The sequence below is a fragment of the Protopterus annectens genome, chromosome 8.part0 (assembly GCF_019279795.1).
Source record: "Protopterus annectens isolate FY-2018-M chromosome 8.part0, PAN1.0, whole genome shotgun sequence".
Classification (NCBI taxonomy): Eukaryota; Metazoa; Chordata; order Ceratodontiformes; family Protopteridae; genus Protopterus; species Protopterus annectens.
In genome coordinates, this window is record NC_056741.1 from 702,194,695 (window position 1) to 702,215,169 (window position 20,475).

Below are 20,475 nucleotides of genomic sequence, written 5' to 3' on the forward strand. Positions count from 1 at the left end.
CTAAACACTAAATGGGGCACAGAAGATGATCTGCTCTACTGAAAATGACATTTCAAAAATAGTTAAAGACCATTTCAAGTGTTTTTTTTTTTTTTTTTTTTTTGAGGCCACGTTCCTAAAATCTTCTACTAACTATACTAAACTCAAAGGTCAACTGACTTTGGGAAAGAGGGATGGGCATCTCCTTCAGAGAAAACCAACTCAAAAGGAAAAGTTTCCAAAAATTTACCAAACAAAAATAGGTCTTCCTTAACTCTGAAATCAGAAGTTGAAAAAGAAACTTTCTGCCAAGTTGGTTTGGTCAGCAAACCCCAGTGAATTTCACTCTGATGAACCAACTTAATGCAAGGTAACAATGATGCATAAGGGCAGTGAAGGATCGGGGAAGAAGGTCAGAAGAGAGCTTTCAAGAGGTAGTCACCTCAGTTGATCATTTACAATTCAGACAAAAGCTACCCATCCATGAAGACTTGCCTGAAGGCACTAACAGACTTGGGTTGCTGAGTTAGCAAAGCAGCAGAAATGGAAAACTGAAGGAGTTAATTTAGCAGTGTGCAACTTAGGAAGGGGGAGTGTGCAGGTAATGTCACAGGCTGGGATGACTGAAGCTTGAACTAGTGGCCCAAGTTAATGACCGCTACCTATCATACACTATTACTGTACACCTACTTGGCCAGCTTTTACTAAATTCTTTTTTTTTTTTTAATTACACAATTCTTAAGGTACACCACAACAGGAGTCCTGAAGCTAGGGTATTTAGTGCTAGTTCAACATGGTGTGTGTGTGTACATGTGTGTGCGAGAACTAGTCTGAAGAACACTGCCACACATCACACACACTCTATATGCCATGCACTGGTGAATCCACAACTCAAAGCCTCCCAGGGCAAAATGCAAGGGGAAGACTGTAACCGCACCCACTCAAGGTTCACTCTGAAAAATGGGGAGGCACCTCTTGCATGTCAACACACTTGGAAAAGACAAACAGTGGTGAACTCCTACTACAGAAGGATGCACTTATTGACATAAGTGCAACAGTATGGGGCCAAAACTGGACAGTGTATCTCTTACCTGAGCTAATTTGTTAAAAAGAAAACAATAAGCCCCTTTGAATGGCGTTTTATCATAGGGATTCACTTGAATCATCTTTAGAGGCTGTGTATAGTCAAGCAGGACTCAAGCTTCTGCTTGCATCATCTGCACAACCCAATGTACAGTGCTGGAAGAGGTAGCAATGCAATGAAGCCAAATAAAACTACAAGGCAGAACAAGCAAATCTACAACTGTCTTGTTTTGCTACATGGTCAACAAAATGGGGGGGGGGGGTCCTGTCCTTTTTCTGTCATCACTAAACATAGGAACTTGAGCAACAGCTGTTAGCAGAATTCTGGATAGTGCAACTGAGTATCCATCGCCCATTTTCAAATTCTTAAGGCCTCTCTGCAAAGTGGGTAAGACTTGGTTCCCCCTTGTTTATGTAGCACAGAACAGACTTGTTGTCTGACTAAATTGCAATCGTTCCAGTGGGAAGGGAACTGTGAAGTGCTTGCAAAGCATATAGCACCGCTCTCATATCCAGAACATTGATGTGTAAGTGGTTCTCGTGGTTTTGCCAAGTACCTTGGACTGTCTTTCCCAGATAATGCCCCCCCCCCCCCAATCTGGGAAGCGTCTGTGGTCAGAATTGCTTTCTCTTGGGGAGGAACAAGTGGACGACCTATGACAAGTTGTTTCGTGTGTAACCACCATGTCAGATCCCTTTTGCATGCGTTTGTTAATATCTGGTGAGACAATGGAAGGTCTTGCATTGACCATTGTGTAAACAGCATCCATTGGAGAATCCTCATATGTAGATGAGCAAGAGGAACTAATAAGATGGCGGAAGCCATAGTCCCTAGGACTTGGACTATTCTGGCCTGGACTCTCTGTTTAATAAGGATCTGATCTGACTGCGTAGAAATTCCACTCTTTCCTGTGTTAGCTTTCTGAGCCTAGATATACAATATGTTGCGAGGGAGATAAGACAGACTTTTGCAAGTTGACAGTGATGCCTAGGCTGGCGCACAAGGATAAGAGTCTCGTCCCTGGTCCTTATGAGTTGATGCTTGGTGGTAGCAGTGAGGAGCCAGTCGCCTAGGTACGGAAACACCTGGAATCCTTGACGTCTCAGGTGAGCCGTTACCACTGCCATGCATTTGGTAAACACTCTGGGGTCTGTAGTGAGGCCAAAGGGCAGTGTTCTGAACTGAAAATGGCTGGCTCCCAGCAGGAAGCGCAAGTGTCTCCTGGAGCACCTGCCCATTTTGATGTGGTAGTACGCATCCTGGAGATCGATTGAGCACATCCAGTTGTCTTTCCCGATAAAGGGAAATATCGACTGCAAAGTGACCATTTGGAACTTTGACTTTCTTATATGCTTGTTGAGCCTGCTGAGATCTAGAATTGATCTCCAGCCCCCTGTCTTTTTTGGAACTAAAAAGAATTGAGAGTAAGTTCCAGACCCTACTTGCTCTGCGGGGACTTCTTGGATGACTCTTTTTTGCAGCAACGAGATGACCTCTGATGTTGCACGGTCTAGTTGGATGAGTGGTATGTCTGGAAGAGACCGGTTTTGTTGGGGGTTCGGAAATAAAGGGAATCAGGTAACCTCTGGATATTACTGTATTTTCCCAACGATCTTGAGTGATAGTCAGCCAGGCGTTTGGGTACAGTGATATACGACCCCCGACTGCTTCCAGAGACGGACAGTCGGGCAACCCTTCAGGGTGGATGGAAGGGACGATCAGAGAACGCTTCTCTATCTCCCTGATGTTGCGAACCTCCTCTGCCGCAAGGGTGGCGTCTTCCATTATATCCTCCCAGTCTGCTCCCTGGGGGAGGGTTGACCTTGTGCCTGAGGAAAACCTTTTTGGGATTTGTAGAACCACATTTTCCTTCCTGTATTACCCTTGGGATAGGGTCTGGACGGAAGAGAGAAACTGACTCCAACGGCAGATAAAGTTTTTCCTTCCTGCTCGCACCTAGTCAAAGTTTCTTTCACTTGGGGGTCCAAAAAGAGATGAACCATCAAAGGGAATGTTAGTGAAGGAAGACGAAGGATTCCGTAAAATTACAAAGGCGCATCCACGAATGTCTCCTGAGGGATATTCCTGCTGCGGCTGCCCTGCTCGCTCCATCTGCCGCATATGAGATCAGCCTCATGGAGGAGTTAGCTATGGAAGTAAGGGTGGAGAGCTGCACGGAAACCTTGTCCATGGAACCCGGAGCTACTGAACCCTGGAGGGCATCTCCTAACTCTTTCAGATCATCCCTCTGAAGATGAGTGAAATGAGTCAGGTAATTCAGCGATCTTAGTGTAAATGCCGCTGAAGAAAAAGTAAGCTTCCCGTACCTATCCATCGTCTTGGACTCCTTGTTAAGAGGATGGATATTAGAAGACATCTCAGATAATTCCTTCTTGATGGCCGCTGCTACCACCATAGCATCAACTGGAACTCCCTTGCTAAGAAAAGACTTGTCCTCAGGTGCGGTCATAAATTTGTTTGGTCTCCTTGGGACGGTTTCCACTGAATCTGGAGAGGTCCATGCTTTCTGCGAAATTACCCCCAAAAGTTGGTCATAAGGCAGTGTCACCCAAGAGGTGAAAGGTCGGCAGACAAAGGCCTCAAGATACACTGATTCATCCTCAGTAGGGTTTAGAGGTCTTCCAATCACCCCTCTGTCTAAGGATTTCTAGGATGTCAGAGAAGGAGACATCCTCAGAGGGTGATCTAGGGGACCCTCCCTTCTGATTCCTCTAAATCAGCGCCTGATGTGACAGATTCAGGGGAGTCTACATGTTTCCTCTTGCATAACCTCTTTCGAGGGAGCTCTCCAGTGGAATAATCTGGGGAGGTCTCAGAAGAGGGGGCGCCTCCAATGGGGCTACTTGAGCCTCTGGTTTCCCTACGCTGTGGGGGGTGGCAGGGGAGAAGAGGTTGCTGCCTGCTGCTGGTGGGACACACGTTCCAAAGGAATGGTTTTGGCAGAGGATAAAGCCTTCTCTATAGCTTCGAAAGCCTTTCCCCCCCGCTCTGAAGACCTCCGCTCCGAGGGGGAAGATGGTCGACTCCTAGCAAGAGGGAAAGGCTCCGAAGCAGAAGTGGGAGCCGAGGCTCCGAGAGGGGGGGGGGGTCGGTTCCGAAGAGAACCCAGGGTGACTGTCCCCCTCGGAGTCGACACAAGAGCGTCGGCTCCCAGAACCCTCAGCTCCAGACTGAACCATCGAGGATAGAGTAATTGGCTCTGAGGAAACGGGCTGAATCCCCTGAGCCGAAGGGTCGAAGACAGAGGAACCTGACGTAATAGGCTCCGAGAGCGAAGCAGTCGGAGGAGGAACCGTGATCAGTACGGGGGACGGCTCCGAGACCTTTGGGTCTGGAGGGGTCAATTATCTAGCCAAAGCTGGATCTGAAAGCAACATCTTCACCACCCTCTCAATGTCCTCATCTGATAGGGTCCTGGAGGATCTGGCGGAAACTGAAGAAGACCTCCTTCTCTCCAAAATAGGAGATCTCAAATAAGGAGATACAGTCTCAATGTCAGGCAAAATCATCGGTACTGAAGACTGTCTCAGAACCGATGGAATGGACTGCACCAAAGATGAAGCAGTCGGAATCGGAACCCCTTGGTTCCGACGCTTTAGACTTTTTGGTCGGCTCCGAAGTCGGGGCCAATGATTTTCTCTTTGAAGATTTTGGAGCTGCCTGACCAAGTTCCAGCTATTCCTGGAAGGAACTGGTCATGAGTCCCCTGTCAATAAGTTTTCTCTTCCTTTCGTTTAACACTCTTGTACTAAAAGCGTGACAGAAGGTGCAAGGTTCCTGTAAATGGAATTCGCCCAGACAATATACGCAACTGGTTTGGCTGTCTGTAAGAGACATTTTCTGCACACACCTGTCGCATTTTTTGAAGCCCAAAGGGCGATATTCCTTGTGAGCCTCATCTTTAGACATGGTTAAACACTAAAATATAAATGTGTAAGGAAGAAGTTTTTTTATTTTTACTTTTTTTTTTTTTTTTTTTTAACATTCACACACACAGACAGACACACACAGACAGACACACACAGACAGACACACACAGACAGACACACACAGACAGACACACACAGACAGACACACAGACAGACACACACACAGACAGACACACACACAGACAGACACACACACAGACAGACACACACACAGACAGACACACAGACAGACAGACACACAGACAGACAGACACACACAGACAGACAGACAGACACACACAGACAGACACAGACACACACAGACACACACAGACACACACAGACACACACAGACACACACAGACACACACAGACACACACAGACACACACACACAGACACTACGGCCCTCTAATTTAAATGGGCCACACAGTCCTAAGGGGGGAATAGGGGTTGACACACTCAAAAAAACAGACGCACAATACAGAAGAAACTATTAACATATATATACAAGATAGAAAAAGGACTAAAGTAAAAAATCGTTTTACTTAGCCAATGAGCCAGTAAGACGTAACTTCGAAGCTTTCATGGCAAACGAGATCTGGGGAATTGCCCTGAGGCATCATGGGATAGGGGCTAGCCTCAAGACAGTAAAAGGCTCTCGAACTTTAGTATAGGCCGTGTCGGAGCCGAATATTGGCTCCGAACCCATCCAGCAAGAATTACGGCGAGATAGGACTACATATAACATCAACCGTTTTAAACCACTTAAACATTTGAACCAGTCCTGATCTTGCACATGCTCATTACCAGGTTAAGACTTTGTGCTCACCGTACAATACTCTCAAAATATTCTCCTTAAAAGGAACACACTCAACCTTTCACTGAAACAACAAAACTGTCGCCTATACAATCCACTATATTGCACAAGGGCTTTCTCTTTATTTATTTATTTTTATTTATTTAACATTTGTTGACCAGGAAAGTCCGACTAGGTTCCACAGATCCTGTTTTCAGTGGAGGCCCGGGGAGAAATGCTCTAATGCTTTAATAACTTCTACCTCTATAAAATCTTAGAATGTATAAATGTAACTACTGTATGTGTATAAATGTAAACAAAAATTTAACTACTCTGTGTTTAACTGGAAGTACAACGTAATGTAAACAAATAAAGGTTTTCCTGACGGGCCTCCAATACAAATGGGTGCTACCCAGTTGGACTTTCCTGGTAAACAAAGAAATAGATGAAAAATAAATAAGAAGCACTGAACATACCACTCAGGGTTTTAAACTATTCACTATATAACAGAAAACATAACAGAACAGTTTAACTTAAAATGGTTTGTCAACACTCAATTCTGTGGTACCTTTATACAAAATAAATATCTCACTCTCAAGTAGCTTTAATTGCAAAAACTTTAAAGTAACCACCTAAAACTGACAACTGCTCAAGTACTCTAAAGCTGCTATCCAAATTTTGTAGTACTGCTTATGCCTGCAGCAAGAAAGGGAAAGTACAGTTTTGTACCTACCATAAATGTAGATGTTCGAGTGCTAATACAGCTGCAGTAATCACAGATGGGTTCTCTGCCGTCAGGCGGTCCCTCGGTCGGCCGAATTCCAAAGTCTTGGTCCGGCGTCGGTTGTTGTCGCTTTCTCTTCTGACATCAGTGAGGCCAGAGTATATAAGACACAGCTGACGCCATGTTCTTCAGTCTTTCTTGCCCCAGATGTCAGGTGCCCCCAGAAGGAAGGCAATACCTAAACAGTGCTTATATACATATACAAGCAATGCAATATAATCCAAAATCAGTGGTAGCAAGCAAATAAAACATAGCCGGATAACCCAGTCAGGTAGTATGAAGAGGTTGCTAGGCCTCATGCCTTTACCAAGTGGGGAAGGAGGGAGGGAAACCTGTACTGCAGCTGTATTAGCACTCGAACATCTACATTTATGGTAGGTACAAAACTGTACTATGTTCATCGTGCATACAGCTGCAGTAATCAGAGATGGGTAGAATCCCAAAGCTATGCACTGGGTGGTAGGTACTAGGAGGAACTGGGTTGAGCCAGAATGCCCTGCAAAACAGCAGTGGCAAAGCCTGCTCTTGTTCTGGAATATAAAGGCAGATGGTAGTGTTTTGTGAAGGTATGTACAGAACTCCAAGTGGCTGCCTCCAAAATATCTTTGGTAGGAACTCCTCTGAGGAAGGCTGTAGAGGTAGCTGTGGCCCTGGTGGAGTGTGATCTGATACCTGCAGGAACAGATTTCCCATGATAGGAGTAACTAAACCATATGCAGTGGCCTATCCACTTTGAAATAGTCTGTTTTGTAACTGGCTTCCCTTGAGCCCCTACAGCATGGGACACAAAGAGTTGTTCTGATTTCCTGAAGGACTTTGTTCTGTCCAAATAATAACGAAGCTGCCTATGGATGTCTAAGGAGTGTAGCAGCCTTTCCCCTTTGTTTTGAGGATTGGGGTAAAAGGTGGGTAGGTGTATGGCTTGATTTAAAGCTACCCTGGATACCACTTTAGGCATAAATGATGGGTTGGTAAAGGGAAACCCTGTCCTGATGGAAAATGAGAAAGGGCTGCACCGCCATGAGGGCCTGAAGTTCAGAAACCCTACGAGCTGAAGTGATGGCCAGGAGGAAGGCCGTCTTCCAGGACAAATATTGCAAATCTGTTGAGGCAGCTGGTTCAAAAGGAGGCAATGTTAATTTTTCTAGTATGTAATTAAGATCCCAGGCTGGTATTGGTTGTTTCCTTGGTGGTCTTATATTCTTAGCCCCTCTGAGGAACTGTCGTAGGAGTGGGTGAGAAAATAAAGGAGGATCCGTGTTGAATTCTGCAGATATGGCTGAGGCATGGATTTTTAAGGAAGAAAAAGAAAGTCCACTGTTCAATAGCTCCGCTAGGTACTGTAATACCTGAGGCAAGTTCAGTTTTCTATGGTCCTGGCCTTTTTTCTCATTCCAAGAGCAAAACCGCTTCCATTTTGCGGAGTAAGCTTTTCTAGTAGCTGGCCTTCTGGCCTCCAAAATGACATCCTGTACCTCCTTGGAGTGTAGGTTCTGTTGTGGTGTTAAGGAATTTTCCATGCAGCAAGACTGAGTGTTTTCAGCTGACTGTGAAGAGTTTTGTAGCTGTGCTGAGTCAGCATAAGAGGCATTAGAGGCAGGGACCAGGGAGGAGTATGTGTTAGGCTCCTCAGGAGTGGGTACCAGTGTTGCCTTGGCCAATCTGGAGCAATCAGTATCATCTTCGGTTTGTCTGTTCTTGCTTTCAAAAGCACCTTGGGCAGAAGAGGCAGAGGTGGGAATGTGTAAACTGTCCATGCTGTCCAACTGAAAGAAAGGGCGTCCACTCTCCAGGCCTTTGGGTGAAAGGTCTTTGAACAAAACTTTTCCAATTGATGATTCCTGTGGGAGGCAAAAAGATCTATGTCTGGCCTCCCCCATGCTTGGATTATTGCTGCAAACACCTGAGGATGTAACTTCCATTCGTGTGGATCTGTCATTTTTCTGCTTAGATTGTCTGCCAGTGTGTTTTCCAATCCTGGCAAGTACTGTGCTTGAAGTTCGATTTGTCTTTCCAGAGCCAGGTTCCAAAGAGTCATGGCTAGTCTGCACAAGGGGTAAGAATGTGTTCCTCCTTGTTTATGTACCACATTACCGTGGTGTTGTCTGTTCTTATCAGTAATTGTCCTGGATGCAGGAAGTCCTTGAAAGCTGTAATTGCATTTATTACTGCTAGCATTTCTTTTTGATTGATGTGAAGGTGCTTTTCTTTTTGGGACCATTTGCCCTGAATGCACCTGTTCGTCATGTGCACCCCCCCAGGCGTAGTCTGAGGCGTCTGTGGTTATGACTTGTTTTGCTTGAGGCTTGCAGAATGGGAGGCCTTTGTTTGCTTGACATGCTTGGGCCCACCATAGAAATTCCTTTTGCAAACATGGAATTATTGGTATTATTGTTTCCAAACTGTGACTGTGTTGAGACCATAGGTTTTTTAGGTACCACTGAAGTTTCCTCATATGCAGCTTTGCAAATGGGGTTAATAGAATGCAAGATGCCATGAATCCCAGAGCCTGCAGGATTTTCATTGCAGTAAGCCTGGTACTTTTTGCTAGTATTTTGAAGTACTGAGATAGTTGCCCTTGTTTTTCTGGTGTAAGGTAGGCCATCTGGGTGTTTGTGTCCAAGTTGGCACCCAGGAAAGTTATTTTCTGGGATGGTGTTAGCCTTGATTTCTCTTTGTTGATTGTATATCCCAGAGAAAGCAGTAATCGCGTCACATATGCCAGATGTTCCAGAAGTATGTTCTTGCTGTCGGCTTATCAGGCAGTCGTCCAGATAAGGGTAAATTTGTATCCCTTGAAGTCTGCAGTAGGCAATCACTGATGCCAGGCACTTTGTGAATACTCTGGGCGCAGTAGATAAGCCAAAGGGCAATGCAGAGAATTGATAGTGGATTGAACCTGCAAGAAATCTGAGGTATCTTCTGCAGTTTTGTCTGATTGGGACATTCAGGTATGCCTCCTTGAGGTCCAATGTTACCAGCCAGAACTCCTTGCCCAGCATGGGAAGAAGCTGCTGTAATGTGAGCATCTTGAATTTTGGTACGATTAGAAATGTGTTTAGGGTGGATAAGTCCAATCCTTTCCTTGGTACCAGGAAAAGTCTTGAATAAAAACCTTGACCTTGTTGGTGAGTAGGTACCTCTTGATTAGCTCGCATGCTTATGAGCTTTGAAATTTGCAGTTGTGCCTCTGCCCTTTGATTTTGTGGCAGGTTTGGCATGCCTCTCATTTTTGGAAGAGTGTGAAATTGAAATTTGTAGCCTCTGTTTATAATGTCCAGGATCCATTTGTCTGTTGTGACAATATGCCAATTGCTTGCAAATAGTGCTAGTTTTCCTCCCAAAGGTGCTGCCAGCTGAGACATGCTTGGCATGGAAATGAGGAGTCATTGGGTTTGCTTCCTGTATTGTTGTGCACTGTCTTCGCCACCTCTTGGTGCTGGAGTTTGCCATTGTCGGCCTCTATATGATCCTTGTGATTGCCCTCTGCCCCTTGTGCGTCTGTATCTACCTCTTTGGGGCTTGTCAGTGGCTGGAAAGGACCAGTCTTTTGAAGGCCAATTTCTGCTAAAACGTGGTGGTTGGACCTGTAAGAAAGCTTTGACAGTTTGCATAGATTTGGCTTTTTCTTCCATTTTCCGTAGTATCTCCTCAGCATTAGTACCAAACAGCACATCCTTTTGTAAAGGAGCATCTAGAAGTTTAGCTTTCACATGATCAGGTAAATTTTGTTCCCTAAGCCAGGCATGTCTGCGAATGACTGATCCTGTAGCTGCCGCTCTACTTGAGGCCTCTAAGGCATCATAACCACATTGTAAGGTGTGTTTACCCACTTGTTCTGCACTATGCATCATATCCTGTAACTCCTTTAAATCTTGTTGTTCAGGTTGAGACATTTTGTTCCTCAACTGTGATAACAGGAACTGTTGATATTTAAGCATATGAAACTGACAAGTTAAAGCCCTCATGGCTAGGGTGGCCGAGGTATAAACCTTTTTCCCCCACCTTTCCAAAGATCTTGATTCCCTTTCTGCAGGAAGTGGATTTTTGGCAGTGGAGGCCTTCAATCCCTTGGGGCCTTGTGAAATGGTTTCAGGGTCAGCATTATGGCTTTTGAAGAGAAATTGGTGAGAGCTGGGTACTCTGTAATACCTATCAGGTTTGACTGGTGCAGGAGGCAGAGAATCCGGGTTAAGACAAGCCTCCGAATAGACATCATCCAGTATGTCCAAAACAGGGGGTATAGCCAGAGGTCTGTGTTGAGGTAACAAAAGAAATTCCCTGAGACTTTTCTTGGAATCTGTAAAGTCTTGGCCTTCCCAATGGAAGAGTTCCCTCAAGGTGTGTAAGGTTTCCCCAAAGGAAAAATCCTCAGGAGGGGATACAGAGGGAATGGACTGTTCTGCATCCGAATCCTCAAAAGGAGAGTAAGAATGTTCCTCTGCATCAGAATGTTCTGATAAAATGGATCCCTGATCAGAAGAGGGAGAATCTTCCTCCACTCTGGGTCTCTTGTCTGGAGGGGGTTGAGAACCTCTGATAAGAGTAATTAAATCCTCAGCCATTCTAAGCATCTGTTTTTTAGGCATGGGACCTGGAGATGGGCCCTGTACAACAGGCCTCACGGGCTGCCTGGCTGCTTTGGATTTAGTAAAGGCCTTAATTGAAAAAGAAGATGAGGGCCTAAATACACCATGGGTGGAGGTGGACCTGTCCACATTAGTAGGCTCAACATTAGCAGAGGCTTCGGTTGTAGTCTGGGAAAGGGCCGAGGACCCAGCGGTCTCCGGTACAGAGGACACCGCCAAAGAAGTGTCGTCGGTAGTCAGGGACTGCAAAGGCGTCTCGCTGAGAACCGGACCACGTGTAGCCTGTTTTGGCGTGGTGTCGGCGGGGACCACGGGCCTCGCGTGCCGGTCCTTTTCCTTGCGTTTTTTGTCAAAACGGTAGTCTGAGAGTCCGACGACATTTTATAATCAAAAGCTTTACCAAAGTGGTGTTGGGCGAACTCCGCCCGACGCTTAATAGTGCGTTTATTGAAGGTAGCGCAAAGCGACAGCCCGAGACGTCGTGGTCTGGGCCCAAACAAGGTATGCAGCGGGAATGGAAATCCTTATGCGGTATTTGCTTCCCACAAGAAATACAATTATTAACTTTTTCTGACATCGGTCTGAGGCAAGAAAAGTTTCAACGGGTACTTAGCTTTAATGAAGACTTCGGATTCCAAAATATTCGTAATTCAGGAGCTGGCCGACCGGCACTTGCGAACTGTTTCTGCTTCGAGCACCGCGCGGCAAAAAAGACTGAAGAACATGGCGTCGGCTGTGTCTTATATACTCTGGCCTCACTGACGTCAGAAGAGAAAGCGACAACAACCGACGCCGGACCAAGACTTTGGAATTCGGCCGACCGAGGGACCGCCTGATGGCAGAGAACCCATCTGTGATTACTGCAGCTGTATGCACGATGAACATCTACCACTTCCTAATGAGGAATACAACCTTGCTATCCAACTGTTAACACATTCTTTGCAATGAGGAGTTTTACTCCCAAGGGAACCCCACTACAACAGCACAAAGAAGCCGAAATACACTATAAAACTCAGAATGCCAATTAACACACAATTCACCCAAGCATGGGAAAGACCAATTCTGTAAAATGAAAGTTTTGTACTTCCTTTCTGGATGACACGAACAGGCAATATAATAAAGAAAAAAGGACTGAAAGGTTCCCCAATGGGGTACTTATCTTATTTCTCGAATCCCACGGCAGCGAGACCAGGAACACCTGGCATAGGACTGGACGCTAAGAAGTTCTGAGGGGTGGTGCGTGCAGACATCACTTTTATGGCCCATGTTCCTGGAGCCACGCCAGACATCCCACGCACCTCTTAGAGACTGAAAAACTTTTGCATACTGCCCGAACATACGCAAAGCAAGAGGAGTAAACCCATATGTGGAATACTGAAACATTGGAATAGAAGGATATCGACAGATGCGTGTTGTCTTCTGTCCTTCTCAACCTGTAGTTTAATGGTTTCAGTGCCAGCATCTTCGGTCCTGGAGATCAAGCTTCTTATACCTATAATACTCTAACTGAATCTCCCCAGATTTGGCCCTATCATTGCCACTAGAAAAAAAAAAAGGAAATAAAGTGCATCAAGAAAACCCTCCCATATAAAAATTCAGGCCTGATCTGCACAGACAGCGAAGAGGCTACAACTAACAGTGAATCTGGAAGGAGTATGGAGAGAGGGATGATCGAGGACGACAGAAGCATCCTCTCAACCGTCCAGATTTTTGCCTCATATTTTTGGTCTGGTCCTCATAAAAATTGTGTTTTTTCTGGCAAATCACGGGGGACTGAAGCCGCTAAGTAATGACAGACATTTGAGTTCAGAGTTTATATACTTCAGAAAATACTTGTAATGCAAAACCTATTATTCTAGTAACTTTTCAGTTTAGCAATTTTTAAAATCTGTCCCCATCTTGGGGCCTTTGCCCCACCGCCCACATTATTTTTGGATTTGTTCAGATTTCTTGTGCCAAGACATTGAGAGGTATTGACAGAAGACTATGCATATCTATCATTATGGTAAGTACATAACTTTCGTATCGGATGCATTTTCCATCCATATTAAATTACGGGACAGAGTCCTCAGACAGTAAAATCACTGTGGTCCTAGGAGAGAACATTCTGCAAACCTGTAGAGTCAGAGGTGGACCCTACATCTAGACCAAATATACCTTTGTCACCCATTACAGATAGGACAAATGTCAGACCAGGCAGTTGCAAAAATGTCATCAATACAGGCCTCAGCGAAAAAGGAAACCAAAGTAACCACTGCTCCGGTAGAATGAGCCCTAAGTTTACCAGGCAAAGGCTCTCAGATTTTCTTTAATGTTTGGTTCTGTCTAAATAGCATTTCAGTTGGCAGTGAGCTTCCAAGCAATGAAATAAATACTCTCCTTTGTTATTGAAATTAGGAATGAAAACAGGCAAATGTATAGGCTGAATGAGAACGGACTCTGAGGCTACTTTAGGCAAAAAGGATTACTTCTTAAGGTGACTGCATTTGAAAGATTCAGGTGAAGTATGCCTTTTAAAAAGCCGTTTGCCCTCAGTTCTAGAAAGCAGTGGTGGATTTAATGGCAGACAAGCAGGGCTAGCGGAGAAGTAGGTTAGACCATGTTTAAATAGTTAACCCATGACAAAACAAGATGTGTACCCACCAAACAGGGGTCCTTGGTAACACCATATGGAAAATCTGCTCCAATTGGAGATGCAAGATTTTCTAATAGTAGGTTTCTCACCTTCTGGGGTACTGCAGGCACATCCTCTAAGAATTGGTATCTGAAGGGGATTAAAACTCTGTGACCAAGAGAATCAGGTTGAAAACCTAAATGTTGGAGTTGATCAGCTTTTGTTTAGGTAAGTCCATTCTGTGAGGTAACTTGAAATGATTGCCCCTGGCCATATGAAGTAGAAAGGTGAAACAGTGTTGTCTGGGCCGGAAGGGAGTCACTAGCAACATTTTTGGCTTGGCCGTCTGTATCTTCAGGAGAACCTTTGGTATCAGGTGGAGGGTAAATGGGAACTTCTGCCAGTTGAACAACATGGCATCTGTCCTCCAGGCTTACTAACAAGAGGTGCTGGAGCAAAATGGTCCGAGTTGCCTGTTCTGATTGGAGGCAGAAAAATCTGTCTGAGGTGTACCCATTTTGTGGACCATGTCCAGAAAGACCTCTCTGTACAGCATCTGTTCATAGGGGTCTTCTCTGAATCTGCTGAGATTGTCTGTGAGAACATTGTCCTCTGAAGGAATGTAAACTGCCTGTAGGGACAGTTTTTCTTTCCATGGATATCTCCAAAGCACTTATAAGCTAGTAAGACTTGGTGCCCCGTTTGTTGATATGCCACATAGCTAAGGTGATTGTGAACACTTTCAGGGGACCTGGGCTCCACACTTGAGAGAGCCACCTGTAAGGCTTGGATGAGGGCTTTCATCTTCATCACACTGATATGCTCTTTGAGTTCTCTGGGGGACAGTTATACCCAAACTGTTTTGGAGCCTCTTCACATACACCAAGCCAGGTTGGGTGAGTTTTTATGTTGGTCCTGGGTGTTGAGAGAGATGGAACTTACTTGTTGAGGGAAGAAGGCTGTTGAGCTTATGAATACTATATCCCGGCAAGGGTTCAGGGAAGACTTCCTTAGGTTGAGTGTGAATCAGTCTTTCCAGAAGAGACTTGAATTTGAAATGTAACTTCAGAGTTTGTTTCCTTGAACAAGACATGAACAAGAAGGTCATCCAGATAGGGGGAAGTATCCCCCGCCGCCTTCAGAGGGCTGTGGCCACTGGTTTGGCCATCCACAGGAGTTTGTCTTTAATGAATTACTAATGACATCATAGAGTAACAGTTTTTTGATTGGATATGCTTTGATTTAAATTTATTGTCTTGTATGTGAATGAGTCTGAAGAAGCGAGTATCTGTTGTATCGCGAAAGTGCTTACTCTTGCATTTCTCATTAAAGCTTTATTTTTTGGAACTTGGAATCTACTCAGCCGTGGTCAGTTTGTTTATTTTATTTTTTGTTACTGCCTTGAGGTGTAAACCAAGTGTTTATCCAGTCTTTGGACCTCCTTTTTTCTACATTTCCTAAGTGGATTTTGACTGGAACATGGCTGAGGGTGGCTATACTACTGGGCTTGGAAGGAGCCAATATGAACGACTTACTGGACTGTTATGCATGGAACTCGATCCTCTTATGCAGAATCCAGTTTTTCCAACTACTAACAGCTGACTGACTATGACACCCATAAGAAGTTTATAGAGCTATACAGGAATCTAGAGAATAAAATGTATAGCTTTAAGAGACTGCAATGGCAGAGGTTTCACCTTGAGGCATCATTGAAGTATAAAATAGTACCCAGAGGCTTAAGGGTACTAAATATGCCTACTTATGGAGAAACGTATCCAGACCTTTATTTATTTTATTTTTAGTTTACATTTGTTAACCGGGCTAGTCTAACTGGATATATTTCCATTTTCAGTAGAGGCCCGGGGAGAAAAGCTCCAATTGCAACAATTAAAAATTGAAATTAAACATTTAAAAATTAAAACAGTTAAAAATTAAAAATCAATATTAATACATAAATGAATGGATTTCAATAGAAGATTATTCAAAAAGCAGGAAGTAATTAGAATACAAAAAATTACAGAAGTATTACTACAGTAAAGTAGGTATTTACAATAGTAGAGGAGACTATGTATAAGATAATTCAATATGCAGATAGATACATGTAGACTATCAGTGTATTAAACAGGATAGAGATTTTCAGAGCATTAAACAGGATAGATTATATCAGTATGTTGAATTCTGTAAAGCAGTTACCATCCTACTTCAAGAATGTGAAATAGGTAGAGGTTCAAGAGGAGAAATATCTGTAGTAAAGGAGAAGATTAATCCGGGTTGCTACAGGGGCATATAACCAGTGTGTTTTGAGGTGTCTTTTGAGGTTTTGTTTAAAGAGAGGCAGTGAAGAAATTAAAGTTAGGTCATTAGGCAGAAGGTTCCAGTTTTTTCCCCACAGAGTTGGAAAACGGAGAAATTCCAGCCATGTTGTAAGATTTGCTTATGCTAGCAAGAAGCTTGCTGGAAGAGCAAAGAGAATTTAGATTTTTGTATGGGATTATGAGATGGGAAAGTATAGGAGTGCTGTTAGGTTTATAAAATATCTTGTGGGCAATGGTGAGTTGGGAGAGTTTCAATTGGTTTTGAAATTCAAGCCAGCCTAGCTGCGTTAGATTCAGACAATGGTGAGTTCTAAAAGGATTTAAAACATGGGTGTTTCAGGGTAGCACAACAATGCAAATGTTTGCAAATTTTACTAAACAAAGTGACACTGCAAAAACATACAGGTAAATTGTTCAAGGGCACTCAAACTACTCCATACTGATATTTTGACTTCTCCCTCATTCATCTTCCCAAGCAACCCATTTTCTCAAAGATCCCTAACAGCACTAACCAACACTGTTTAAACATTCTAGGCTTTTCTTACTGTTGCAAAAAAAAAAACCCTTTAACCCTACACTCCCTCACACTAACTGCTTCAACAACTGAAAACTTCATTCAACAACAGTAGCAACACCACAAACAAATCCTCATTACTTTCTGACCCATATTCCCACCTCTATTCATACCAGACTATCTGTACATTCACTTCTGTGATTTACTGCTTTCCTGCTTTGATTTTTCCTTCCAAAAGTAAAAAGCATAGCCTGACTAAAAAGTAAAAATGTATTACTCAGAGCAAATAGTTTAGCCAGAGAATTCATCTTCATTGTATAAAACAGACGGCGAGTGTCTCTCTCTCTCTGCCCATGCGCATATGTCGCTGGGCGCATGCATGTGCATCCCTGTCTGCCTGTGTGTGAATTAAACATGCTTCCTACATCTTCAGAACAAATCTCTTTTGGTGATTAAATAAATAACTCCCATAATCAAACAGAACTTGCACAGAATCTGAAGCAATGTGCAATAATGCCTTACCTGTCCCTCTCCTTTTCCTTGCCGGAGGAACCAGATGGGTTGGATCCTAAGGTGTCACTTCCATTCTGCAGGGAGGAGCCTGTACCTAAATTAGTCATATGAATGGGTCCATGCTAAGAGTAGAAAAACACAGCCACATTAGCAATGCTAAACCTCCCGCTACAACTGTGTGAGCTTCAGCCAGGCCAGCTCAACTTCTGCTTTTGTTTCTTGCCCTTTCACAATTATAGCAGTGATGCATGCAGCTGTACCTCTTTTTCTGCACTGTTTCTGTTTTTCCAAATTTATTATACTTCAATCTCTAACTTTCCAATAAATCAAAAGCTTCCCACTGTACTCAAATGAACAAAATCGCAGTTAAACAGCAGAGGGCTTTACTTAAACGTGTGATGGCTGCCAAGGGTTAAACAGATGACACTTGTATTGTCCTAGGTTAAACATCGTTGTTACTCCGCTATGAAGATAAAAATAAATAAAATACAAGACTACTCACCTCTCACTTGTTTAAAGAATAGCACACAGCTCAAATTCAAACAAACTTCTCTATAGGATATGTTGATCTACACAGAAAGTAAGCTCTTCCCTTAACCAAAAAATTTCTCAGTGCACTAGAGGAAAGGACAATATGGACATTAAGCCACAGATTTTGTAAGCCACTCAAACTGGCTACATAGATGCAGATAAATCATCATACATAAACTTTTATAACTATAGCCCTCTCTAAAGAGCAAGGACAACGTGCAATTAATCAATTCCCAGCAAACGTAACTCTCTGAAAAAAACTACTACGAATCTTAAAGGATGACTAGTACCCTGATGAGTACAATATGAAAACAGAAATGTTTGAGAAAAATGCTATATAAGGTTCATTGCACTAAAAGTGATCGTGAAGAGCCTCTCAAGCAGCTGGTACAAACTGCAGAATTCTTATTCAGTCACATGTAATAGCAGCCAGTATCAGAATGTTCAGCTGTCCCAAACTTCACTGCTTCCTGATTTGCAAAACATACATACAGGGTGGCTCCTACAAAGTACTCCCAAGTTATTCTTTGCCCTCACTTTCCTCTTCGTTTGTCTGATGAGCTCTTTTGGTCTCCTAAAAGTGGCAAAAACCTAAGTGGGGACAAAGGTGAGTGGAAAACCTACTGACGCTACTGCAAAACATAGCCTTGAACACCCATCATTCTGGTAAGTACCCAGTCTTTCTCCTGCATGTCTGCTGCAGCAGATTCTTACTATAGGACACTCTCAACCAGTACTCAAGTAGCAGCAAACAAGAATTAAGAAAGGCAAAATGCCCCATACCACTCCTCAAGTAAAAGTCTCAATTTGGAAATCAAAATCTGTAATGATTAGCTGCCAGAAAGATAACTACCAAGGGGGCACAGTAGCAGCTCTAGTCACCATGTATGCATTAACCTCACTGACCAAATGCTACCATGCTTTGGTTACACAACTCCAAATTATGAGCCCTTCACTGTTAATTTTATGAACATTTTCAATTTGCAAAATGTGACAAGTTTATTTTTACTTTCTAGTTATCTCAATGTACTATATGATCTCCATCCGGGCAAAGCGGTACAATAACATTTCCAATGTCTCTATGGAAAAAGGAACTGAATTGACAGATAATGTAATTTAGGTTAGTGACTGATAATACAAGCCCTAGATATGTTTTGGAATAACCCTGTCTTACAGATCATGACAAAACAGCAATACAAGTAGTAATACTGTTTCAGTCATTATATGCACAGCCCCTACCTTCACTGACCAGCTGTGCTGTGCAGTGGCTGTCCTACAAGTATAAAAGCCAAAAAGTTTAAGGGAAAAAAAAAACAGACATCACCGCTGATGTTTCTGCAGTTTAAAAATGATCTCAGACAGAAATTGTGCGGCACATGTAGTTTAATGACATGAATGGATAGACCGCTGAGTAACAGCGGAGGTACACTATGAATTGTTTTTGTTTAAATTTTTTTATCCACTACTTCACAAAGCTTTAGTCTCACTGTATACAAGTGTAAAATGCAGTTAAGAACGCACAGCACAATTATATTTATTAAGCTGCAAGACTGTCTGCTTGCTCTAACTGCATTAGTCTTTTGCATATTTTCTATGTTCAGTACAGCTTTTCTAGCATACCTGGAATGTGGGGACAAGTTAATCTGAATTCAATACAGAGGAAGCACCACAGCTGACAAGTGTAAGCCCTCCCTCCTCAGATAAACTCATACCATCAGTACTCAGATTTTTTTTCCAAACATCTTTATTAAATTTACACACATGACAAAGGCAATCTTAAATCTTAAATGAAAAACATACAAAATGATATCACTTTAGTTGCAAACAATTTACATCACAGACGCCACTGAAACAACTGTGGTTGTAAACATTATATATCACTTATAAACCATCCAGTTGTCAGTTAAGCATTATATAGCTCATTCAAATCCTGCCCCTTAAACCTTGTTCCTGCTCTGCATATACTGTTCCCACAATTCCCATTTTTTCCTGTGCAGTTTGCTCCTTACCTTTTCTAAAGATCCCAATTCCGGTTTTATCTGTTACTATGTTCACTACTTCTAGAAAAGTTGGTCTAGACTTTGATTTTCATTTTCTAGTAATTGCTTTTTTGGCAGTCACCATAATTAGACTCAGCAAGGCTTTACAATGTCTAGGCAACTCCAATTCTGTAGCATAACAAAAAAAAATCAGCTCCCCGGTCAGTTCCAGTCTGCTCACCCAGCATCTCTGACAGAGTGGTCTGCAGGGAATCCCAAAAATCTGCCAGCTCATCACACCTCAAAAAATAAGTTCCCAGCTACCTCTTTCTTCCAATCACACCTCCAACATTTGCTATCCACCTGAGGAAAAATTCTTTTTGAGTCTATTCGGGGTATAAAAATAACTAAGCAAACACTTCCAGGGAAAGATCCTAAATCTTCTAGACTTTGTTGGATACTTGGGGCATCTACATCTACCCTCCCCCCCCATTGTCTCACTGTGAATTGCTTATCCAATCTCTCTTCCCAATCCTTTCTAATCTCCTCGGATTGATTCTTATAATTAACATGCAGTATTTTATATGCTTTACTAATTATTCCTTTAACAACAGGTTCTGTTCTAGATTCTATTAAAAACTCTACCAGTGCTGGTCTTTCATTAAAGAGCCTCCTATTTCTTTCTCTTTGCCTATACTCTGATATCAGTCCTTGATAGGGAAGGCAATCTCTAACCTGAAGTCCCAAATAAATTCTTGGCCTTTTCCCATTCTATTACCTTTCCCTTTCTAGTTATTTGCTTCCGATACTCTGGTTCCTTTGTTAGTTTTCTGCAATAAAATTCCA

General features: G+C 43.1%; 1 protein-coding gene across 1 annotated transcript in view; it reads right to left on the reverse strand.

Annotated features, from left to right (window-relative positions):
* KHDC4 (KH domain containing 4, pre-mRNA splicing factor) overlaps window positions 1-20,475 on the reverse strand; it is a gene marked incomplete in the record, with an annotated part of 2,214,276 nt that overhangs the window by 51,946 nt on the left and 2,141,855 nt on the right. Inside the window, 1 exon segment of the mRNA XM_044080154.1 lies at window positions 17,129-17,241. Within this exon segment, the coding sequence (XP_043936089.1) occupies window positions 17,129-17,241 (113 nt within the window).